The sequence below is a fragment of the Haliotis rufescens genome, unplaced genomic scaffold, assembly GCF_023055435.1.
Source record: "Haliotis rufescens isolate VD_foot unplaced genomic scaffold, xgHalRufe1.0.p SCAF_5, whole genome shotgun sequence".
In the NCBI taxonomy this organism is placed as follows: Eukaryota; Metazoa; Mollusca; class Gastropoda; order Lepetellida; family Haliotidae; genus Haliotis; species Haliotis rufescens.
Genome location: NW_025964223.1, coordinates 1,833,819 through 1,860,467, shown reverse-complemented (window position 1 = coordinate 1,860,467; position 26,649 = coordinate 1,833,819). Strand labels below are relative to the sequence as shown.

Here is a 26,649-nt window from a genome sequence, read left to right as displayed (position 1 = left end):
TGCCTACCTGGCTTGACACAGAAAGAGGTTCATTGCCTACCTGGCTGGACACAGAAAGAGGTTCATTGCCTACCTGGCTGGACACAGAAAGAGGTTCATTGCCTACCTAGCTGGACACAGCAAGAGGTTCATTGCCTACCTGGCTGGACACAGAAAGAGGTTCATTGCCAACCTGGCTGGACACAGAAAGAGGTTTATTGCCTACCTGGCTGGACACAGAAAGAGGTTCATTGCCTACCTGGCTGGACACAGAAAGAGGTTCATTGCCTACCTGGCTGGTCACAGAAAGAGGTTCATTGCCTACCTGGCTGGACACAGAAAAAGGTTCATTGCCTACCTGGCTCGACACAGAAAGAGGTTCATTGTCTACCTGGCTGGACACAGCAAGAGGTTCATTGCCTACCTGGCTGGACACAGAAAGAGGTTCATTGCCTACCTAGCTGGACACAGAAAGAGGTTCATTGCCTACCGAGCTGGACACAGAAAGAGGTTCATTGCCTACCTGGCTGGACACAGAAAGAGGTTCATTGCCTACCTGGCTGGACACAGAAAGAGGTTCATTGAATACCTGGCTGGACACAGAAAGAGGTTCATTGCATACCTGGCTGGACACAGAAAGAGGTTCATTGCCTACCTGGCTGGACACAGAAAGAGGTTCATTGCCTACCTGGCTGGACACAGAAAGAGGTTCATAGCATACCTGGCTGGACACAGAAAGCAGTGCAATGCTGAGGTCTGAGCCGCCTTTCTCCCTGAGCCGGTCGGCCTCAGCGTGGTAGTCCAGCTTCCCTCCACAGACCAGCACCTTGCCCACCTCCAGCCACCTGTACAGTCACAACATGGCTTGTTTCATTCAGCAATATCTCACAATAATCACTACGGCCTGCATATAAACAGACACAATGTTTATGTATAAGAACTTACAATATAAGATAGCTATGTGATAAATCACAAAGAACAATGGCTGAAGTGTGGTTTATTTCACAATAAAACACTGTTCTATCTTGACGTCATTTCTGGAGTTTCAAACATGCGCTCGCAACTTGATGATTTTGTATATTGGACAACGTTATGTTCGCGAGGGGAGTGTCTAGTGAGTTGTTGCTCAAAGATGTTGATGGACAACTCAGATCACATCCAAAAAGGGGAGAGATATGCCAATCGTCATTGGGAGAAAAGGTATAGGTAATCGTCATGTGGATAATGAGAATATGCGGGAAATACCCACCTGTGCATAAAATGGACTTGTCCGACATCACCCAGGTCAGATTCTTGTGAGTGAGCCATCATTATTAAAATACGGGTAAGTATTTTTAAAACTTGTAAATTTTATCATCATCCTTATACAGGCTGTACATAATGTTGATATCGCACATAAGAAATAAACGACCTGCCATTACAGTAAAATAAAGAAGTCCTTGTCAAGCCTGTCAAACAATTTAGGCCTGCAAATAATCAAGTTGTGATCACACAGTCCACTATTCTACCTGGATCTCCACAGGTCCCTGAGACCACTTGGGCACCTGTACCCCCTCAACATAAGTGACAGAAGTCGGTACAACATCAAATAAATACAGTGTCACTCATAAAGTGCTACAAACTCCAATATATGTTTATAAGCACCGTGTGTGTAATTCATAGAAAACAGTATTTCTTACTTTGACATTATCCTCCGACACTGATATTCATGAAGAACAAAGATGTCCCCTTTCTTGGTGAGACAGACTGTAGCAGCATCGGAGCAGGTGACAGACTTGAGGGCGATGTCCTTCTGACTGAGAGCGGAGACCAAGCGGGGCTGACTCTGGAGCTTCTCTCCCTTCTGGTGACCTGCCAAAACAACACAACCACTGCAGAACCAACACAACCAATGCAGAAAGAACACTACCACTGCAGAAAAAACACAACTACTGCAGAAACAACGCTACAACTGCAGAAACAAATCTAACACTGTAAAAACAACCCTAACACTGCAGAAACAACACTACCACTGCAGAAACAATACAACCAATGCAGAAACAACACTAACACTGCAGAACCAACACTAACACTGCAGAACCAACACTAACACTGCATAAACAACACTACCACTGCAGAAACAAATCTAACACTGTAAAAACAACACTAACACTGCTGAAACAAATCTAACACTGCAGAAACATCACTACCACTGCAGAAACAAATCTAACACTGTAAAAACAACACTTACACTGCTGAAACAAATCTAACACTGCAGAAACAAATCTAACACTGCAGAAACAACACTACCACTGCAGAAACAACTCTACCACTGCAGAAACAACACTACCACTGCAGAACCAACACTATCACTGCAGAAACAACCCTAACACTGCAGAACCAACACTAACACTGCAGAACCAACACTAACACTGCAGAAACAACACTAACACTGTAAAAACAAAACTAACACTGCAGAAACAAATCGAACACTGCAGAAACAACACTACCACTGCAGAATCAATTCTACCACTGCAGGAACAACACTGCCAATGCCAAAACAATGCTACCACTACAGAAACAAGGCTAACACACTGCAGAAAAAGGCTAACGCTGCAGAAATAACACTAACACTGGAAAAACAATGCTAACACTGCAGAAACAAATCTCTACCACTGCAGAAACAACACTACCACTGCAGAAACAACACTACCACTGCAGAAACAAATAGAACACTGCAGAAACAAATTTAATACTGCAGAAACAAACCTGACACTGCAAAAACAAATCTATTCCTGGAGAAACAACACTAACACAGCAGAAACAACACAAACACTACAGAAACAACACGAACACTACAGAAACAATGCTAACGCTGCAGAAACAACACCAACACTACAGAAACAATGCTAACATTGCCATGGTTCAAGGAGCAATACTCAATAATTATTTGATATGCACCCATGTATAGGTTACTAGTTTGTATGTACGTGATCTAGTGTATTGCCTTACAGACTGACCTAGCTGGCCAGCATTGAGCCCAAACGTGAAGACGGCATCGGCAGTGTACACAACAGTGTGGAAGCTGCCCACACACACTCCCAGGACATTCCTCCCCTTCCACAGCTTGGCATAGATCTGAAAACATCACCAAGGATTCCATAAAGCTGAGGCAAATCTGGATAAACACCTACAGTACTATCACAATGAGTGAGTGAGTGAGTTGGGTTTAACGCCGCTTTCAACAATATTCCAGTTATATAGCGGCGTGTCAGCTTAATGTGGGAGGAAAGCCCGACATGATGCAGGTCTCAGACGTTTACCACTTCGGTGAAACCCACGAGCACGAGTATGGTGCTGACAAACCTAGAAACATAATCCCGGCGAACCGGGATTCGAACCCACAATCATAGGTTTCTGGCGTGCCCAAGCGACGCCACTCTGCACAGTGAATCGCGGCGCCTTAGACGACTGGGCCACCCGTGCCCCCCTGTCACAATGAAAACTTTAATGTGGTCTGTGACATACGACTCCAATATGAATTTTTTATGATAAAAATGTCATTTATACTTATCCTGACTCATACTTATTTGCTTATTTTTTTCCTATTCTCGAAAGGTAGTGGAAACATCTTGTGCTGTGTTCCCAGTGAACAGAAAATATCTCACCTAAACGCACCCCTCTGAGTCAGGATAAGGCAAAATGTTTTAAATAATTGGTCTTGATGTGATGGTTTTCAACAGGAGATCCTATTTCTTTGAACTATCACTCGAACAATGTAATGAGGACAATGTGGTACCTATACAGAAGTATTTGAAAATAATTTTAGAAATGTAGCAAGGAAGCAAAAAACAACAACATCTTTCTCATGTCTTCCTTGAGAAAGCTTGTTCAACCCTGCAGCAGTTGTTTGTTTGGTGATTGATATTGTCAGCAACGATCCACGTCATGAGGTAACAAGATGTTATCAACAAAGTTACAAAGTCTGACCCCCCGATCCATTTGGTCGCCTCTGACGCCCAGCATAGGTTGCTGTGGACCTATTCTAACCCGGATTCCCGACAGGAGCCCTGTGGCAGTGATGACACATGGGGTAGTAACCCCACCAGGGGGAAGAGAGGTGCTTACAATCAGAGTTAAACGTAGACTTACAAAACTGGGGGTCGGGGGAACCCAATAATTACTCTTAAGGGCCCTTGCAGGTGGGGTGAGGTGAAATGGGTTTAACGTCGCGTCCAAGATTATTGCACTTATATAGCGACGTGCATGCACGTGGGTGGGTGTGGCTGCTTGTACTAGTCCGGACTGATGCCGATTTATAGTGCTAGCTCACTGAGATACCATGCCGCAGATTAACATGAATATCCCACTCAGACACAGTACACTGACTCCGAGCCGACCAGTCCTTGTTTTAGCCCATTAATGCCGAGCGCCAGACAGGGTAACAACAAGTACCATCTTTTAACGTCTTTAGGTATGACGCGGTTGGGGATGGAACCCCAGACCTTCCGCTCTCCGGGCGGACGCACTACCACTAGACCACGGAGGTGGTCTACAAAACTGGGATTCGGGGGGAACCTAATAATTACTTTTAAGGGCCCTTGCAGGCAGTATGAGGGTCCTGTATAGTAATGAAATGGTGTTGTGTACTGTCTTGATAATTACTTGGAGCCTGGAATGAATCAGTGATCGTGTGGACAGTGGTCATGATTGATCGATGAAGTAACCCCTAAAATTCAAAACAATAAACTTTTTGAAAAAAGTTCAAACTTTTAATGTATCCAATCAATTACACTATTTTCTATTATTAACAGTTTCTATCCACTTAGTATGGATAAGTTCACTTTTATATGTGAACATTGTTACTATGTTGTTTTATAACACCGTTTCTATTCTAAATTCCTGTATTGGGACAAAATGATCAGCACATGTTGCCACCTGACAACCTTTGCACAACTATATCTAAAAACCAGTCTCGTAACATGTTAAGTTCATGTTGTGCATGAAACACAACATTTTCATGTCCATTTAATGCTCGTTTGGGTGAGTTTTGGCGCACTGTTTTACTGTTGCGTTTTGGCACGCAGTCCTTCTGTCCAGTAACAGACACACATCACTGCTCTTGATGGGCTGTTAGTACAATGAATATTATCGTGCATCCTTGTGGATGCAGTATATTTTTTTTCTGTGTCCATTCTCTACAATTCAGGTGTAACTCACCTGTCTGGGTTTGACAGATTTATCGGGTGGGGGGAACAGACCCAGTTGGTGGAAGGCATTTAGTCCACAAGTGAAGATTGCTCCACTGAAATATTAAGGGAAAAAAATGGTCCATTCAGTATGGAAATGCATTAACAATACATAACAAGTCCTCTACTTATGCTGATAGGGTCACACTCCATCGGCTTACCATCGAAATAGGGCCTGGGAACAAAACGGTACGACATCAACCCGTTTTACAGCATTAGGGGAGATAACGATCTGCATAGGCTGATGTTCACAGCCGTTAACTGGAAGGTCAACTGATTGATCTACATGTGAGGAAAGACCTCATGGATTAAACTAATTGCAGTACTTATTGTCCTGCTGACTGTTGTGCTGATTTGTATGCAGACTGTAATACTGATTTGTATGTTGACTGTAATACTGATTGCCATACTGAAGGTCCTACTGATTGTCATACTGAAGTTCCTACTGATTGTCATACCGATTGTCATACTGAAGGTCCTACTGATTGTCATACTGAAGGTCCTACTGATTGTCATACCGATTGTCATACTGAAGGTCCTACTGATTGTCATACTGAAGGTCCTACTGATTGTCATACCGATTGTCATACTGAAGGTCCTACTGATTGTCATACCGATTGTCATACTGAAGGTCCTACTGATTGTCATACTGAAGGTCCTACTGATTGTCATACTGATTGTCATACTGAAGGTCCTACTGATTGTCATACTGAAGGTCCTACTGATTGTCATACCGATTGTCATACTGAAGGTCCTACTGATTGTCATACTGAAGGTCCTACTGATTGTCATACTGATTGTCATACTGAAGGTCCTACTGATTGTCATACTGAAGGTCCTACTGATGGTCATACCGATTGTCATATTGTCATACTGATTCTCATACCGATTGTCATACTGAAGGTCCTACTGATTGTCATACCGATTGTCATACTGAAGGTCCTACTGATTGTCATACCGATTGTCATACTGAAGGTCCTCCTGATGGTGATACTGATGGTCATACTGATTGTCATATTGTCATACTGATTGTCATACTGATTGTCATACTGATTGTCATAACAATTGTTAAACCGATTGTCATACTGATGATCATACTGATTGTCATATTGTCATACCGATATTCATACTGAAGGTCCTCCTGATGGTGATACTGATGGTCATTCCAATTGTCATATTGTCATACTGATTGTCATACTGATGGTCTTATTGATGGTCATACTGATTGTCATACCGATTGACATACCAATTGTCATACTGATTGTCATACTGATGCCAAAGAAGCAGCCATATTGTTGAATCAATATCATGGATACATTAACAACACAGAGTATCACAAGATTTCCAAAAATGGGGTACACTAAGATTTGTCCAGTCACAAAACAATACGGCAATGAAAATCTGGGTACAACTCAATTTATCATTTTGTATCCAGGGTACATTTTGATGGTAAACCAATCGAGAGTGACCAATCATCAATAATAGGTCAACATTTTGATGTGTTTCACATAGTATTAACTGGAAAGAGGACAAATGGTCCATTGTGGTTGGTTGGTTGGTTGTTTTACGCCACTCAGCAATATTCCAGCTATATGACGGCGGTCTGTATATAATCGAGTCTGGACCAGACAATCCAGTGATTAATATCATGAGCATTGATCCACGCAATTGGGATTGATGACATGCATGAACCAAGTCAACGAGCCTGACCACCCGATCCCGTTATTCGCCTCTTACAACAAGCATAGTCGCCTTTTACGGCAAGCATGGGTTGCTGAAGACCTATTCTACCCCGGATCTTCACGGGGGAGACAAGCATGGGTTGCTGAAGACCTATTCTACCCCAGATCTTCACGGGCTGGTCCATTGTGAAGCAGTCAGCAAACTTCAATGACATGTGAGCCATACTAGTCAATAGGCGTTCCAGTGGATAACAAGTCTATGTCGGCAGCACATCAACTGCGACATCTCACCTCTCCATCAGCATGACCGTGTGGTCCCTGGCGGCGACGATCTGCAAACACGTCTCATGCCTCACGGTCTTCACCAACATCGGCACCTGAGAAACAAAGGATTAATTATTTGTTGTTTAACGCCATAATGTCGGCCTGTAAATAATCGAGACTGGACCAGATAATACAGAGTTTGAAACTATTAACAACAATGCATGCCATCGGGATACGTCGACACGCCATCAACCGCGTTGCCGAGTCTGACCATTCGTTGCATTAAGTCACCTCCTATGACCAGCATAGGTTACTAGGAGCCACTGCTCACCCAGTATCCCATGGGTCCCGAGTTCGATCATCTCTTACAACTAGAAATGGGTTGGCTGAGGGCACATTTTTTTAGGGTCAACATGGGGCAAGTAGCAAAGGTGGGACACAACCAACAAGCATGAAATACTCATATCCCCCGCCAATATGACATGTCTGGTTGTGTGCAAGGCAAGAAATATTGTACAGTTTTCAAGATCTGCTCCGGAAACGAGCACTACCTCCATTTTCTGTCTAAGTCAAAGTTGTTGCTGTGGAAACTCGAAATATTTTTTTCAAAATTCACAAACTATCAAAAGGCAGCAGTTCACCACAAGACCTACCTATGTGCCAAGTTTAGTTAAGATATCTCTCGTGGTTTTTGAGTTCTGCTCCAGAAACGGCACCCATTCCTAATAATGTACAACATGTTGAACCTAATAATCAGCAAGCGAAACAAGCTGTCAAATACTGAATATGGTGAAGAGAAACAAACCTTCTTTCTTCTCTCAGTAAAACTTACATGAGAATTAGGTCTCTGGGATTAAATGTGTTGAAATACAAAGAAAAAACGGAATCAAGTAAGACTGATAGAGAGAAGCCTCCTACCACGCATGGCAGTTCGTTCTCGTGTCCGAGCCGGCCTCCATGGCCGTGGCCGCAGGTGTACACTTGCCCTGCCTGGGACAGGAACACGGTGTGATACTTGCACAGAACCATCTGGAACACAAAACACGGACAGTGAGTGAGTGAGTGCCCACAGTCACTCAGCTATACTACTCAAAAGAAGTTCAAGAACACCCACTCTTGCATATTGGACACCTGATTCTTTCATATGACTACAGTTAATATGTCATACCATTTGAAAGAATTGGGTGTTCTTCAACTTCGTTTGAGTAGTATATATCACGGCTGTGTGCAGAGTGTAAACATCCATACCTAGGGATGCAAAGCTTCACCGAACATTCAGTGCCTCGCAATCTACGTCACGCGTACCACATGGAGGTCCTGTATCAGTACCAGATCATACATGTACACTATGATGGGGGCAGTGATAACTGTAGGAACATAACTGCAAATGCTATTTTCTGCCGGGTTGCACACTTTTCCATAAATGACCTCAAGACTCTTCTCGTTCCTGTCTACTCATTTCCTGTGATGATAGAATCGGTCTCCAAGATATGTAACCTATCGCAACAGAGTAAACTGTTTCAGTCCTATATAACACAGTTTAACCAGTGCCTTAAAGAGTGAGATTTTACCCATGTCTTCAGGTTCAATAGCACACTAACCAAGCCAGGTTATAAAAGTGAAGATTCCAGAAGGCTATACCCTTCAGCTGTGCCTTTTCCACTCCTTAACACAGACTGACAATTGTCACAGTCGGAAGAATGTGCAAAATGCCTTGTTACCTTACCTCCTCTAAAAAGGGTTCAACATAGTTAATAACTTCAATTTTTTTCAATAATTTTAGTAAAATCTAAAATATTTTACATTTGGATACTTATCCTGCATTGCTGTGATAATACATTTTTAGACGTAGTAATGCAGGATAAGTTAAAAAAATTAATAAAATGTAAAGATTTTTAACCTTTGGATACTTATCCGGCATTACTACGTCTAAAAATGCATGAAGGTAGTAACGTAGGATAAGTTAAAAAGTCTGTTATATTGGGATTCATTTTCCACTACCTAGTCACAGGCATAATTGGCATAATTTAATGATAGCAGATCTTACATCCTTTAGTGATATTCCAGTTCGCTTGAACTCGTCAATGACTTCGGGCGAGGCTCTGGACTGACCACTGGCATGCCCCAGGTTAAAGTTTGGGTTGTCCCCCCATGCATACACCTCATTCGGCTCTGAAACACGAATAATCTCACATGCAGATAATTCTGTACACTGCACGATAAAATATTTTCTTGATTTGCGGACGATCATCTAATCTGTTTACATACCAAATTGTGTTCTGATCTCTGCCCTGAAATGTCCATGGGTGACAAGTGACAAGCACCATCTATCTTCCCGAGGCAAGGGAGATAACTGACTATAAAAGTCCAGTTTCCACCTTTGCTGAACTGGGCTGGATTTCCAGGATCAATCATAGTTCCACCAGAGGCTATTATGAGTTATGTCCCTTCTATGTCCCTCCAATTGACCAATCAATTTCCATCTTTTATATCACTTCCATTTGCTTTTAACAAAATGGCAGCGCCCTGTCAAGATGATCTGATCGATAATCAAAATCAATATTGTAATAAAACTGGGTCTACCCCCGAAGTGCATCAAATCACTTGAGAACCTTGATCTCAAAAACATTACAAGATTTGAAAAATATCTGTCAACACCCAGTTGATGGTACACATGCTTTGCAAATCCTGAAGTCAGCGGAAATCTGCACATTGAAATTCATGTTTTTTCCGAATCAGATGTCTAGTTCCTTACAAGATATTATTGGACTATGCATAGACTCGTTAGTCGAGCCAAAATGTAAACCCGGAATTCCAGCCTATTTTGACAAGGGTGGAAACTGGACTTCCACAGTCAGTTAACCTCCTTGCTCCAGGAAGATGTGTCTGCTGCCAGTACTACTTGTTGGTACAAACTTTATTTTCTGATTGAAAATCAAAATGCAATATCTCATGCTTTTTTCCAGTACAGGTACGCTATGGTCGTTTGAAGACAACTCTACCTTTCAAATTGAATGTGATTTCCCTGGGCTTGTCCTTCATGACAATATCAAGGGCAGACAACCCCTCGTGGTCACGAGTGTACAGATCAGTGCCATGCTGAAACACAAGCAGTTTGTTTTTCATGAAAATAAATATATTATTGTCACAAGACAGTGTCCAGCAATGTACTTAACACATCACTGGGAAAACAACTGATCTCTCAGAACTTGTCTCAACAGGAATAACATACTTAGAGAGACAATCAAAATAATACAGTGGCATCTGTCTAAACCAGACTCTGGCTTATTTGGATATCTGTCAATACAGACCAAATTTACAGTCCTAAGTTCTCTACAATCATTTAGCATTACGTAAAATCTGTCCAATAATGTCTTTCTTTACTCTGGATTCCTAGCTAAAATTGTGGGACAAAGGACCACATTATCATGTAGCTGGAACTCTCTACTCCTGTTTAATTTTCACACACAGAGCTCCAGATAACTTTTGGAGCAATTGAGTTTTGTCTCAAAGGTTTCTATTTTAATTGGGTTTTTACATTTTTCATTGGGTAACCAATATTTTTTCACTCATCTATTCATCACTCAATTGGGCTTTTCCCAAAATGAGTAAGCATTTTGAGATTTAAAAAAAGTTAAAAAAATGAAATAATGTTTTAGATGGATATAATGGTTCTAAATATAGGCTTGACTCGGAAAGTAAATTAGCTCGTAATTATGTTTCGGAAATTAGCTTTGTTGTACGCATGCTGAAAAAAACTTCATTGGGTAATTACGTGTGCTGTTTTCAAATAAATGCGTTTTCCATTTAATGCATGCGTTTCTGTACGCAAGGTAATTGAAAGTAATTGGGTTTTGAATAGTTTTTTGGGGGGTATTTTACGCAAATACGCAGCTTGTCTGTAGCTCTGAACACATCTTGCTCACACGTCTGGTAAGTTTTACTCATCAATAAATATGTTGAAATCCATGTACACAAGTCTTTGAGTTACTGTTACACGTGAGATACCAAGGGACGTAACTCTTTACTGGACTCAGATTTCTGTTTAATCCAGACTGCTGTCTAATCCTGGCTCACACAAGTCTGGTTTGGACAGATTCCTGTTTTTGGAAGATGCCACCAGATGAAGTTGAATAACATTAGGTACAACCTATTTCAAACTTGGCAGTGTATGCAAAGTTTATGCCGAATAGTGAAACGGATTTGATATGTCATCACTGCAGTTCCTCACTGTTGACTTAACCATATATGCCCAAACTTAAAATAATATTTTGTCCGAGCTCTTTTCCACCTTAGAGTTAGCACAATTTTATGCACTGTTAGCAATAGTGGAGCCATATGAGCGGATGACACCAGGGAGCGGCTTCACAAATAGTTCCAATACAGGGAACTCTAACATGCTTCGCTGAAAGATCAAATGTGCAGAGAGTACTTTAACCTGCAATATACCACAATGGCGAACGTCACAACACTGTTCAAATTTCCTCCCTGTGATCTATTACAGTATTAGTGTTTCCAGGGTCCCACTCTACGACTATCGTAAGTCTGTCATAGTATGGGAGCTATGATCATCTCAGCGCTACAACTATCCTAAGTCTATGTTAAAGTATGGGAGTTACGATCACCCTAGCACAGCAAGTGTTGTAAGTCTATGTTAAAGTATGGGAGTTACGATCACCCTAGCACAGCAAGTGTTGTAAGTCTATGTTAAAGTAGGGGAGTTACGATCACCCTAGCACAGCAAGTGTTGTAAGTCTATGTTAAAGTAGGGGAGTTACGATCACCCTAGCACAGCAAGTGTTGTAAGTCTATGTTAAAGTAGGGGAGTTACGATCACCCTAGCACAGCAAGTGTTGTAAGTCTATGTTAAAGTAGGGGAGTTACGATCACCCTAGCACAGCAAGTGTTGTAAGTCTATGTTAAAGTAGGGGAGTTACGATCACCCTAGCACAGCAAGTGTTGTAAGTCTATGTTAAAGTAGGGGAGTTACGATCACCCTAGCACAGCAAGTGTTGTAAGTCTATGTTAAAGTAGGGGAGCTTTGATCATCTCAGCGCTACAACTGTCATAAGTCTTTGTTAAAGTATGGGAGTTACGATCATCTTAGCCCAGCAAGTGTTGTAAGCCTATGAATAAAGTATGGGAGTTACGATCATCTTAGCCCAGCAAGTGTTGTAAGCCTATGAATAAAGTATGGGAGTTACGATCACCCTAACACAGCAAGTGCTGTAAGTCTATGTTAAAGTATGGGAGTTACGATCATCTTAGCCCAGCAAGTGTTGTAAGCCTATGTTAAAGTATGGGAGTTACGATCATCTTAGCGATGAGATTGTTTTGTGGAACGGGGCCCTGAAAAGGTTCTGTAGTCTGTAGTCAACTTTATTGGATGCTCCCTACAGGCATCATTGCCATAACATTCCCTGCCTCCATACCTGTATGAGTTGTCTGGCTACAGGTAACTGGCCATAGAACAGTGCCCGATGTAACGCCGTCCAGCCCGACTCCGAGTCCTTGTCGGTCATGTCTCCATGTTTGTCAGTCAACAGCCATTCTACAATGTCCGCCTTTCCGCATGCAGCCGCCATGTGCAGAGCTGACCTTCCCACAGTGTCCTTGACCTTGGTCACATTGTGACAGAGACGTGAATATGCCTTCACTTCTTTGAGGGTTCCTTTTGAGATCGATGAATGAAACTCCAGAGCGTGTCTTTTGGACCGACATTTTGGTCGACACTCAGGCTCAAACAACCAAGACATTGCGTAATAATTTTTCGAGGACACAAAATTCGACAAATGTTACACTCGTTAATTTACTGTCAAAACTGAGCCTTAACTAAATCACAAGTTATTTTTTGATGAAATGCTGGAAGCAAAGTGTCCTTTTACAGTAACAAACAAATCTTCTCCTGACGATGGTCACGCTCTCCAGATCGATAAACCTCTGTCACAGCCGGCTTCTTGCGTCCCTGGCACCCCACTTCGCCACGCCCTCCTGGCCACGCCCTCACAGGGCAGACATCTCCAGATGTTCAACAAGCCATAATTGTAAAAGTACCACTGAAAGAAAGAAAAAGGTACAATGTTTGTTTGTTTAATGACGCACTCAACAACATTCCAGCTATATGACAGTGGTCTGTAAGTAATCGAGTCTAGACCAGACAACCCAGTGATTTACATCATGAGTATCGGTCCACGCAAATGAGATACAGTGACATGCGTCAACCAAGTCAGCGAACCTGACAACCCGATCCCGTTAGTCGCCTCTTACGACAAGTATGGGTTGCTGAAGACCTATCCTAACCCAGATCTTCATAGGGCTAAAAGACAGATTTGAAAGATGTCTATTGCAAAACATCAACTTAAAGTATCTTCAGACAACCTCCATATTAAAAATAAATAACATGACAGTTCCTGACTGATACTATCATTTCTCTGGTGGACCAACCTATTTGGCAAGCCTTGTAAAAAGACATATAACAGTTTTAACATTGTATACCAGGGTTAGAAACTAATTTTTATTTTCACTAGGCTGCAAAACTGACCATGCTGACCTGCATACACCCAAATTATGCTAATAGAAGTAGTGGCAGTCCACAAGGAAATGTCCTTCCTAATGTGGGAGGAAAGCCCGAAGTGATGCAGGTCTCAGACGTTTACCACTTCGGTGAAACCCACGAGCACGGGTATGGTGCTGACAAACCTAGAAACATAATCGGGGCGAACCGGGATTCGAACCCACAATCATAGGTTTCTGGCATGCCCAAGGGACGCAACTCTGCACAGAGAATCGCAACTGGGCCACCCGTGCCCCCTACAAGACTCAGACTAGCAGACATGTTAATTTCAATCCCTAATTTATCATGCATACATCATATAGACTTTAATAATTTACAGCTCTAAGAATTAACTTCTAAATGTGAACTTCAAGGATAAGTTCAACAATTACTTAATTTGGGACCCGTGAAGATCCAGGTGGAATAGGTCTTCAGCAACCCATGCTTGCCGTGAAAGCCGACTATTCTTGTCGTAAGAGGCGACTAACGGGATCGGGGGATCAGGATCGCTGACTTGGTTGATGTATGTCATCGTATCCCAATAACGTGGACCGATGCTCATGATGTCAATCACTGGATTGTCTGGCCCAGACTCGATTACTTACAGACCACCGTCATATAGCTAGAATATTGCTGGGTGCAGCTTTTAACAACAAACAAACAAAACAAAACTTAATATGGCTGCAACAGAATAAGTTTACCCTTTCATTTGCTCTCAAAGGATGGAAACTATGCTCTGTTATCAGTGTTGCATTATTACCACACTTCTTGTGCAATCTCACTGGTTTCTGTGGAAGTGAAAATGACAGCAATGGATTCTACATTTGTTGTACTGCATCTACATGCTTAATGCTTAATCACATGCTGAGATAATTAGGCGTGTTCAGGCAACAAGCCAGTAAGTATTAAAAAAGCAACATAACTGCATAAGTTCAGGCATTTAACTAGACCTGCCTAGAGGTCGATATTCGACCCAAATCTGCACCAAATGTCAGTAAAGATTCCCTAAGTCGGAATTAAACATTTCCCAGTTCATAATGTTATAGAAAATATCATGGCTTTGTAAGGTGACTTGTACTTCACTGAAACCAGGCCCATTAATGCTTGGTTTATCATTATTGCATTGAATGCAATGTTAATCAGGTTAATATTCAATTCATCTGATTTTAGGAAAATAAGAATTTTTTCAACAAAAAATAACAATTTTGAAAAAAATAATGTTTTTCTAATTTGCCAGCCCACTTTGTTAGGAATCCTAGATAAGTTATTAATTTGTCTTACAATTTCAAAGGAATTCCTCCTTGCATAGCAGAGCTCCAGATAAGCTGCGTATCTGCGTAAAATAGGCATCAGATATGCAGAAATATGCAGTAATATAAAATCCAAGCATATCAAATACGCAACGAACATTACAGATACGCTACAAAAATAAAACTTGTGTGTATCATCAAAATATTGTGAAGTAACCCTGCGTATTTGATTAGCAAATCAGCAACTTATTTTGAAATTATAAACGGGCATTCCGTCAACCTTGCCAAACTCCACGATAACAGTTACATCATGATCATTTGCCATCACACTTTCTTGTGGAAGTATTGTGGTATTTTTTAGTCCTATAAACCTCTCGAACCCCCACATGACACCAGTTTGCAGGGACTAGATGAATAGTGTTTTTAAATATTTAACCTAAGTACCCACATGTGTAAAAACTAGTGGGTAACAGAAATTTGAATACCCAGATAGAATTACTGATACCCAATGATTTTAAAATGCATGGGTAAAATACCCACAACACCAATAGTTTATCTGGAGCTCTGCATAGGTTTTCCTTTCAAAATGTAAGATGGGCAAATGTGTGACTACCAAGCCCTACATGCCTAAACATAATAAAATACTCCTCCTTTCTGTTGTACATATACATATACATAATGGTCAAAATGATTTATGTACAGACCAACCACTATTGTGGTTTATTCATCCTCCTCACATATCAACTGCCAAACTAAGATACTTTCGTTAAAATTATTGTATCTGAAGCATTTGTTTAAAATGTATTTATTTATTTCTCAACCATTTCTCAAACGATATAAAATATATATTATCCAAAACTTGCTCCCAAAGGTTCTATGGCTTGGGTGAGATCAAGCAATATGTCCAAGACATACTGCAAAGAAATTGCATCACAATGCTTTGTGGACCATTGTGACATCATCGGTTACCATGACATCACAATCAAATGACATCTCTAATCTCGCTGCCACTGTAGCTGATTAGCGATACTGTTTACACACATAACAATGCTTATTACTGATCACAAACTGAAAAAGTTGGAAGAATAAATTTGGATGACACCTAGAATCTTAACCTTGTGTCATTTGACATCAATTGCATCCACACTTGTCAATATATTTCATATCAAAAGTCACCTGAGATTATCTAATGTGTGCATCTGATGACTTAATACTCATAGCTGCCACATTTACCGTATTTGACGTAATAAGCGCCCAGGGTGCTCTCAAAATTAGGAATAGGGGGCGCTTATTAGAATATTATCTTGAGTTGAAAGATCGTAAATTTCGTGGTTTATGCTAACAGCCTGAAATTTATACATACGACAGATATATTTTTCAAGAATTTAATTGCCCATAATTAAGGGTGATATAACACAAGAGTGCGTATTATTCACGAATAAATAAGTCTTGTGTACATTGATCAATCGGAAGGGGTGCTGATTGGGATTGTTCACTCGCCAATATATTAGCAAATATCGCCGTGGGCGCTTATTAGAGCGGGGCGCTGATTACGTCGAATACGGTAATGATAATACCATATAAAATTCACGATTGTCCACTTGCCAAAGACAACTAAATAGTTCTGAAGACCAGTAAAAATCCAATGATGGTAGTCTACATTGACTTTTAGAATGTGTCAGTTGGGTTTAAACTTAAAGCCACTTTTAACTGTATTCCGAAGTTATGCAAGGCTTATGCCTTGACCACTTTGGTGAAACCTGAGCGCAGGTATGGTGCTGACAAACCTAGAAACATAATCGGGGCGAACCTGGGGCGCGGTGCAAGCCACGAATCGCTTTGAGTAAGCAAATTAAATAGTTAGTCTCCCTGGGGTATGCAACAGCTCAAAGTGCTTGCGCACTCTTCCACAATGGCCACTAGCCGATGCATATGACTACTTTGTAGATGTGGAGCAGACTGAGGATGATGCGATGTTAGCTGCCTTTGCCAATTTCCCAGTTGATCCAGTCAAGAATTTCTTGTTCCGCTGTCAAACTCAGCCGCCATTTTGGTTCGAGAACGAAGCGACCTCAGTCAGCGATTGTTGCGCTTGCAAGAGGCTGAAAGTTAGCAAATCGTTGTGATGCGAATTGCTATACATCGCTTGCAAGTGACTGTCGCTTTGTAACGCATCCCGGGATTCAAACCTCAATCATAGGTTTCTGGTGTGCCCAAGGGATGCAACTCTCCACGTCACCTTTTACGACTGGCCACCCTTGCGTCCTCATTGACTAGTAGCATTAGGGGTAAGATATTCTGAACAAGTTTTCAATGCTAGTCACATAATTCAGAACTGACATAACCTAACTAAACTGCCCCAACTTGCTGAACTAGCAAATCTTGTGGCAAATGTCAAAATTGACATTACTGATTTCGGCACCTATTTTATGCATGAATCCTTATCATTCATATGCACGTGTACTTACGAAAGTTAGTCGACGAAGGAAGTGTTCTGGTTGGAAGTTGAAGAGACAAGTGAAACGCTGACAATCATTGCACAGGGTGATGTCACAGAATATCTACTGGGGGCAGCCATCTTCATTTCGTGGCGTTGGAACGCTTGAACGTGCACTCCGCCCACATCGAAAACAGCACAGGTCCCAAATGGGAATTCAGTCATTTTACGATTACGCATTTCCATCAAAGTGTTACTTACAGTGTGTTTATATTTTAATCCAGTTTGATGTAAAGTGTATCCATCATAATCCACTGGACATAATCCTTAGATATTTCAAGATCAGAATCCATTAATGTATAAACACAATCATCATTCTATGACCTGTTTTCGAGATACAACTGTGTGTTGTTTGTTTGTTTGTTGTTTACGCCGCACTCAGCAATATTCCAGCTATATGACGGCGGTCTGTAAATAATCGAATCCGCACTCAGCAATATTCCAGCTATATGACGGCGGTCTGTAAAAAATCGAATCTGCACCAGAAAATCCAGTGATTGACACCATGAGCATCGATCCACGCAATTGGGATACGATGACATGCATCAACCGAGTCAGCGAACCTGATCACCCGATCCCGTTAGTCGCCTCTTACGACAAGCATGGGTTGCTGAAGACCAATTCTAACCCGGAATCTTCACGGGACCAACTGTGTGTTGACTGTCACTAAATGTGTTTAACATGAACCTGAAATTCATTGATTTCGCTGTCTGCAGATATACAAACAACATTTAAATTTAACTGTTGTACTTTAATCAGATCTTGTATATTAGTATCAGTTGTCATAGGTAGTTCTGAGTGTTTGGGTTTTGTTTGTTTGTTTGTTGTTTAACACCACACCCAGCAATATTCCAGCTAGATGTCGGCGGTCGGTATATAAACGAGTCTGGACAAGATAATCAAGTGATAGATAACATGAGCATCGATTCCCCGCAAATGGGATACGATATGACATGCATCAACCAAATGAAGGTGTGTAAAGCCAGTGTGACCGATGACTGAAGAGAGGGTGTGTGAGTGTGCCTTCAACTTGTCCTCTGATACAATGAAATCATTCCTTACTCCTGTTATGATATGTGCTCTTCAAGTGGGGCCTGTTCCTTAACGACGCCGTTGTTAAAATCTATGGACGATCACCTTAGCTCCAAGATCGTTTTTGGAACGGTGCCATGGTCCCAGTTACCATAATGATAGTCTTGGAACTTGCCGATTATGTCACAAGTCCGCGCCCATTGATTCTGACTTTGATTTCACTTATTTATATTTATACAACGTTCCCGGTCTCTGTTAATCATGCGCCATGACAGTGGAATTTATATACATAAACATATATAATTTATTTTTTACTAAAAGCCTAGGCAAGTCTAGATTAAACTAAACCAAGTCTAGTTTCCTTGATTTCACAGCAGAAGGGGAAAGGTTGTTTTGATAAAAAAAACCTTCCAATTATTTCAGAGAAATGTTTTACCAGACCAAGCGTTAGGGTAGGTCTCTGTCTGCACCACGCTCTTTGGTTTTCAAGCCATATGCAGGGGCGGTCGGGTAGCCTAGTGGTTAAAGCGTTCGCTCGTCACGCCGAAGACCCGGGTTCGATTCCCGACATGGGTACAATGTGTGAAGCCCATTTCTGGTGTCCCCCGCCGTGATATTTCTGGAATATTGCTAAAAACGGCGTAAAACCATACTCAGTCAGTCAAGCCATATGCTTGTGCGATGTGACAACATCAAGCGACTGGTCAGACTTGGTTATTTTGTTGATTGCGTGTCATTGTATCCCAGTGACATGGGGCTTTGTTCATAATATCAATCCGCACTTTGCCTGCTCCTAACTCGATTATTTACATATCGCCTTCGACCCGTGAAGATCCGGGGTAGAATAGGTCTTCAGTAACCCATGCTTGCCGTAAAAGGTGACTATGCTTGTCGTAAGAAGCGACTAACGGGATCGGGTGGCCAGGCTCGCTGTTTGTTTGTTTGTTGTTTAACGCCGCACTCAGCAATATTCCAGCTTTATGACGGCGGTCTGTAAATAATCGAGTCTGGACCAGACAATCCAGTGATTGACATTATGAGCATCGATTCACGCAATTGGGATACGATGACATGCATCAACCACCCGATGACCACCCGCCTCTTACGACAAGCGTTGTCACCTGTTACGACAAGTATGGGCTGCTAAAGACCTATTCTACCCCGGATCTTCACGGGTCACCAGGTTTAGTGACAAATGCAACATGGATCAAGTAATTATGTTTTCCTAAAGTTTAACACGTGGAATATAGTGTACAATGTTAAAGAATCAAATGTTTTGGCAAAAAACAAATCCTTTTGTTTTTTGAGAATAAATTGACGTAATTCTACTTGGTCTCAAATACTTTATATGAATAAAAAGGAAGTCCTTCCTTGATTGTAGTAAGGATATGGTTAATCTTTGAGACTGGGATTTGGTGGTACATTTGCTGGACCGGCAATATTTCTCTCTTTGTACTGACTGTTATGCAGCTTTGGAATCCAGTACAAAAGAGGAATGGACATGTTTTCAGCTTTTAGAGGTGATCGTACTGATGCGTGGTTTGGGCAGATATCCTCCTCAGTAACATACTGGCCCTTTATGCGGCTTCTATCGAGTTCTTTGATCACAATAGTCGAACAGTTCCCTCATTGTATAGTTCCAAACAGCCCCAGTCATCAAGTGAGGTGGAATGAGGTGTAACTTCAGGCTCAGGAATATAGCGATGAGATACCATACCACAATTTAACATTGATACCCAACTCGGACACAACATACCCACCAGTCCTTTTTTTATCCACCCTTAATGATCTGTGCCAGGCATGGTAGCAACAAGCATGCTTTTTTAACGTCTTTTGGTATGAGACCAGTCATCAAGCAGTTTTGTTGTGGCATTGAAAAATGAGTACACAGATGTTACTTGGTGTTTCTTTTGTAACGCCAAATCTGGGATTCGAACCAAGGATCACAGGTTTGGGAATGCCTAAGGGACGCAACTCTTCACAGCAAATGCAGGATTTCGTACATGATGACCCTGCACCCTGGGGTAATGGGTAATGGGTGGAGATACGATGTACGCATGGCAGGGGTAAATCTAATGTTGTCCATCTTCATTTTAACTGTTTGGTCCATGCTGAAACTGCTTTCAAAAGGTTTTTACTTACATAAACGATGGAATTTACATTGACCCCCAAAGTGAGAGAGTGAATGGTGTTCAGTGCCAACCAGGGCAATAATAGCTGTATGACAGTGGCCTGCATGTTGATTTAGTAATGGAGTCTGGCGCGTAGCTCAGGGTACAAACCTATTGCCGAGCAGGAACCAAAACCTTGCATGAGCATGATAACTGCAGACTTATCCCCAAACCTCAAGCAGAACTATCTCCACCCTGCAGGCAAACCTATCCCCAACCCACAGGCAGAACTATCTCCACCCCGCCAGCAGACCTACCCCGACCCTACAGGCAGATATATCCCTATCCCACAGGCAGACCTATCTCCAGCCCACAGGCAGACCTATCCCCTCCGAACAGGCAGACACATCCCCAACAACAGGCAGACCTATCCCCACCCCGCAGGCAGACCTATCCTCACCCCCACAGGCAGACCTATCTTCTCCCCACAAGCAGACCTACCCCGACCCTACAGGCAGATATATCCCTATCCCACAGGCAGACCTATCTCCAGCCCACAGGCAGACCTATCCCCTCCGAACAGGCAGACACATCCCCAACAACAGGCAGACCTATCCCCACCCCGCAGGCAGACCTATCCTCACCCCCACAGGCAGACCTATCTTCTCCCCACAAGCAGACCTACCCCGACCCTACAGGCAGATATATCCCTATCCCACAGGCAGATCTATCCCCATCCCACAGGCAGACCTATCCCCTCCAAACAGGCAGACCCCTCCCCACCCACAGGCCGACCTTTCCTCATCCCCACAGGCAGACCTATCTTCTCCCCACAAGCAGACCTACCCCGACCCTACAGGCAGATATATCCCTATCCCAAAGGCAGACCTATCTCCACCCCACAGGCAGACCTATCCTCACCCCCACAGGCATACAGCTGGGCTATTGCCGACATTCATTCTCTCCTAGACAATCTAACATGGAGTGAGATGACTGTCTACTTATTTCAGTTATAGTGAGTGAGTGAGTTAATGCTTTACGTCATATCGGTATTTCAGTTATATGATGGAGTGTCAGCTTAATCTGATAGGAAAGCCGGGGTGACCTTTGTAGGCAATCTTTGCCACTGATGAACACGATGACCAGGCCATTGCAGCACCTTTGATCATTGGGCAATCTATACTGAACAAACAATGTTTGGGATCATGAATATTTTCATGAAATGGTGTGCTCAGTCTTCATTACAAAATATATCCCCAAAATAGTCATGATCCCTAACTTTTCTTGTTCAGTATATTTTATGAACATTTTTCCCTTTCAAAGCCAACATTACTTTTATTTATTTTAAAAAATTACATTCATGCCAACATAATGAACGTATGTTACTATTTATCCCTTTCTTTGTGTGAGTTTATACTATTTGGTAGCAATAAGGGATAAAACATGCAAAAACAGTCGAATTGAATCCCTGCACAGAGTTATCATGGTTATGGAAATTGAAAAGCCACATAAACAAGAGGTCACCCTGACTGGTATATGATAGAAGTTTGAGTACGCATATCTATAAGTTCTCAAACTCAAAGATATCAAACCCATCCAGACACAAAGTTTATTTTTGGAGGAGATATTTTATTTCACTTAATGAATAACAGTTAACATTTGTTTACAACAGAAAGGCGGAATGTAGCAGATTCTCGTATTATCTAACTATAGGATATAACTTGTAGCACTTGCAGGATGACATATTTGTCTAGGCAGACATGAGGACAAGCATGACAAGGGTGGGTAGCTCGCTAGAGTACATCAGGCTGATCAGAACACCGACTCTATAAAAGTACAAAACATCCTCCAAATGTACACAGTTTTGTCAACTGAGCAATCTGTCAGTCATTCTATAATATCACAATAGCTTCCTGCTGATGATGCTGGTTTAGTATTCAGAATACTGGTTGCTTTGTTCTTCTGGTAGTGAATGAGTATGGTTTTACGCCACTTTTAACAATATTCCAGCAATATCATGGCGGGGGAAACCAGAAATTGGCTTCACACATTGTACCCATGCCGGAAATCGAACCCGGGTCTTCGGCGTGACGAGAAAACGCTTTAACCACTAGGCTACCCGACCGCCCCTTTGTTCATCTGAGAAGCTGTCTATACCCAAGTTTGTAATCAGAATTCAGGCCAGTTGTTGGAGGTACATCACGCAATCAAACTTGTCCAATCATATCATAAATCGTAGAAATGTCGGAATTGTTGTTTTTGTGACAATACTATATTTTGAGCCAAATACCAGACCTTACAAATTGTGTCTAGTTTTGGGTTAGTAACCAAGGTAACTGTGTAAAACTATGCATGGCATAAGACATTCTGTTTAACACAGAGCCAGCCCACCCGTTACCATCCAAAACAAAGCTGTTTCATACATACCAAACCCCCCTTATCACCTTTGGTTTCCTAAATAAGTGCCCTTCACTTTGTGACTTGCTTTTTTGAGATTATCAGGTCTTCGACAGGCTTTTTTAAACTTGGTTTACAAATTTGTTGACTCCCAAAAAGTGACATGTGAAAAAAAAGAATAATTGAAAAGCAGCATGTTTTTCATTCCAATGACCACAAATAAGTGATATGTTTAATATAAACAAATCATTTACTGCCGCTTTCAATATAAACATATTATTTCAAATACTATATAATTAAAACCTGTTGAAAATTTATCATAAAAACAATAAAAAAATTATGACGAATCAGGACACGTGTGTACAAGGGAAGGGAGGTAACTATACACTTGTTTCTTTCCCTATTCCCCCTTGCCCTACTTTTTTTCATCTACCTACTCAATATTTTGAGGAAATAAAAACAAAATGTTTGAACTTGGACTTTTAAAAAATATATAACATTTTGAAATACTCACCGGATTTGGGGGGCAAGAAATTTGTAAACCAAATCAAAAAGTGTCTGGCATTGTTACGTTGTCAGTTGTCCTCAAAGAGTGAAATTGAATAGATGAAATGAGATCATAATCAGATTAACAATTTATGATGACTCTTGATATGTGTGTAATATGACTTACCAGTCACATGTTAACAGTTGTCCATGTTGTACAAGAATAACGTCTAAAGGTTATGTTTTTCTTGAAGTTCAGATCACAAACGTTCAGTCATGTTTGTGTCTTAAAACTATAAACTGATAAAAGACTTATCACATAAGCAGATGACAATGTTCAATTTGATATTTCATGCTTTCATGACAAAATGGAAAGTCAAATCTTGTAGTCTTTCATACTCTCCATACTCTGTCATACCAGTACTAAACAATAATTATTATGAACACTTATTCTCACACTACACACAGAGTTCTGTAACCATGGTAACATACTTTTCCACAGACAATGCACTGTCAAACAGTTTCTTTTCAAATTTTATTCAAGAACAGCTTTCAGGAAAGTATCTCCAGTCACGATGGCAGTTGTTGCTATGACGACTTTCCGACTGAACTGTCGCACTAAATATCGGAGAGCAGCGATTTCACTGAAGGTGCATCCTCCCAGAAAATACACGAGTACTGTGTCAGACTTGCTCTTGCTTCCATTGGGTGGTGTCTTATCATGACGGACGATACCACCTGGTATAAGTTTAATAACCTCGTCCATGCCAGTAAGTCCTCCCCGCTCAAGAATCTGTTCAACAATCTTACACAGCAGAGGCGTGTAGGCTCCACTGAAAACATACGACATGTCATTAGGACTCCGTAAGTTGATGTCATCCGGAGACTTTGGAATCAGATTAAGTTTTTTGGCCAGTGTTCTGAACTGTGAAGACTTGGCAATGCCTGGGAGTGACTTAGGTAATGGCTTGGCTGGAGTCAGGGTGGCCGTCTGCTCTTCCAGGAGACCGATTCTCTTGAGCTGGTACAGGTCAACCATGTGTTCGAAGCCCTTACTTTGCAGGAACTGATTGGTTATGCTCTTGTAAGTGCTTGACACCAACCCACCTTGGGTTAAGGAAAGCAAGCACAACAGTTTCAATGGCGCCAAACTGGAAACCTGTTTACATAGACTGTCTTCTATGTATGTTAAATTTTCTTTGGTTTCAATTCCCTCCAGGACACTATGCTCTGCCTTAATGTAATCTTCAAAGTCTTCACTTTTCTTCTTCTTCATTATTGCTTCACAAGCACCAATGTGGTAGGTTAAAGTTCGGTGCTGTGCCTTCAAATCTTTGAGGTCATTTGAAACAAAGTCCTTCATATCCCCAACAGTTTTCAAATCCTTCTTTTTGTCGTAACCAGTTTGTAATTCTTTGGTTTTGGAACTCAAGTAGGTGAAAACATTTGAAAAATGACGATCTCGAATGACCCTGTAGACTTCATCCTGAGAAGTCAGCAGTTGTTTCACATCTTGTGTTTTACCTGTGACCTCATGGCCAAAATTGATAATACCGCACTCAATCTTAAATCTTTCATCCAGAAGGGCCTCATATGTCATTGGCGTGCAGAGTGGGGTAACATAATCAACACTCCTATCAACCAGAATCAGCTGTCCAATCTGACTTCTGCTGTCTGCTGGGTGTGGAGTTCCTGAAAGTCCTCTCATTGAGTCCATAAGTTCATACACCATCTTGGACCCTTTACCAACACAGAACACATCAGGGATGACACCAAAGAAATTTTCAAGATTGACCAAAGAGGATGCCACAGTGTGTATCCATGTGTAGTCTTTATCGATGTAAAATGAAGAGAAGAAATCAGGTAATTCCAGTGACATCAAGTCTGTATCCAATGGAATAAGGTCCAGATGCAATTCTTCAATAGTCACGTATCCCGAAACACCTTCAGTTTCCAAAATCATTTCACAGAGTTCCAATTTTCTTGGAACTAACACGATTGTGTACAGCCGCTTATCTCCCCGATTCCTCTCCGCGTTAATCTGATCTGCTATCGCCTTCATAGTAACCATTTTGGCACGAACGATGTAAATTCGTCTCTCACTTCCGTGAATGACTTTCTGAGAAGGGTCAAGTTTGAAAATCTTCTCGACACCATGTTGCTTCAGAAAAGAAATGCCGGCAAACCGGTCAAAGGGCTTCGTTAGTTCGCCGTCTATTACCAGATCCTTCTGTTCTACCACTGTCATCAACAAATGGCCTAGCTGGTCTCGAAGGACCTGTGTTATTATGTGGAAGTCCATACTTCACAGCCAAAATCAAACTCCATACATTGTTGCCGCCCACTTCCGCCGCCAAAGCGCTGCTTGGAGCTCCAATAGTCAAGGCAGCGCAATTCTGGAAAATTACTCCTCCTTTCTGGTAAACCATGTTGTGCCTGATTTGGCTTTGGTTTGATTTTACGCCGCACTCAGCAAAATCCCAGCTATATGACGGCGGTCTGTAAATAATAGAGTCTGGAAAAGACAATCAAGTGATTGACATCATGAACATAGGTCCACGTAATTCAGATCGACGACATGCATCAACAAAGTCAGCGAGCCTGACCACCCGATCCCGTTAGTCGCCTTTTACGACAAGCATAGTCGCCTTTTACCGCAAGCATGGGTTGCTGAAGACCTATTCTATCCCGGATCTTCACGGTCTCACGAGAGATGGGTTGAGGTGAAATGGGGTTTACGTCGCGTTCAAGGTTATTGAACTTATATAGTGACGTGCATGCGTGTGTGCTTGTGTGCGTGTGCATATGTAGGTGATAGTGCTAGCCGTTCAACATGTATACCCTACTCAGACACAGTATGAGTATACCGATTCCGAGCCGACCAGTCCTTGTTTTACTGGGTGGTTAAAGCCAAGGGCCGGGCATGGTAACAACAAGTACCACCATTTAACGTCTTTGGGTATGATGCGGCCGGGGATCGAACCACCAACCTTCCGTTCTTTAAATGTCTATGGATTTTAATATTCACAGAAATGGACAAACCTGACAACACTGAACGCAAGGATGGCCTGGTGTATTGGTGTGTGACGGTGTCATCATATATCCTGGCGGTTTGGATCTGTGTTCACGTCGTCGGGCAATGGTTTGCCTGGTACCGATATAGTAATAGG

At 41.8% G+C, this 26,649-nt stretch overlaps 2 protein-coding genes across 2 annotated transcripts in view; both read right to left on the bottom strand.

The window, feature by feature from the left end:
- The window catches only part of LOC124115316 (inhibitor of Bruton tyrosine kinase-like), a 36,547-nt gene extending 19,002 nt beyond the window's left edge, over nt 1–17,545 (bottom strand). Inside the window, exons 1-10 of the mRNA XM_048383961.1 lie at nt 17,425–17,545; nt 12,586–13,209; nt 10,156–10,252; nt 9,201–9,325; nt 8,072–8,182; nt 7,181–7,266; nt 5,179–5,263; nt 2,979–3,096; nt 1,659–1,830; nt 701–824 (exon numbers count right to left, since the gene is read on the bottom strand). Of these exons, the coding sequence (XP_048239918.1) occupies nt 701–824; nt 1,659–1,830; nt 2,979–3,096; nt 5,179–5,263; nt 7,181–7,266; nt 8,072–8,182; nt 9,201–9,325; nt 10,156–10,252; nt 12,586–12,909 (1,242 nt within the window). The 5' untranslated portion in view covers nt 12,910–13,209; nt 17,425–17,545. The remainder of the gene's footprint in view (nt 1–700; nt 825–1,658; nt 1,831–2,978; nt 3,097–5,178; nt 5,264–7,180; nt 7,267–8,071; nt 8,183–9,200; nt 9,326–10,155; nt 10,253–12,585; nt 13,210–17,424) is intronic.
- Nucleotides 17,546–22,204: 4,659 nt separating this feature from the next.
- Nucleotides 22,205–25,815, bottom strand: LOC124115317 (vacuolar protein sorting-associated protein 33B-like). Its single transcript, XM_046476249.2, has one exon. The coding sequence runs from the start codon at nt 25,779–25,781 to the stop codon at nt 24,015–24,017; it is 1,767 nt and encodes a 588-aa protein (XP_046332205.2). The 5' UTR covers nt 25,782–25,815; the 3' UTR covers nt 22,205–24,014.
- Nucleotides 25,816–26,649: the final 834 nt, after the last annotated feature.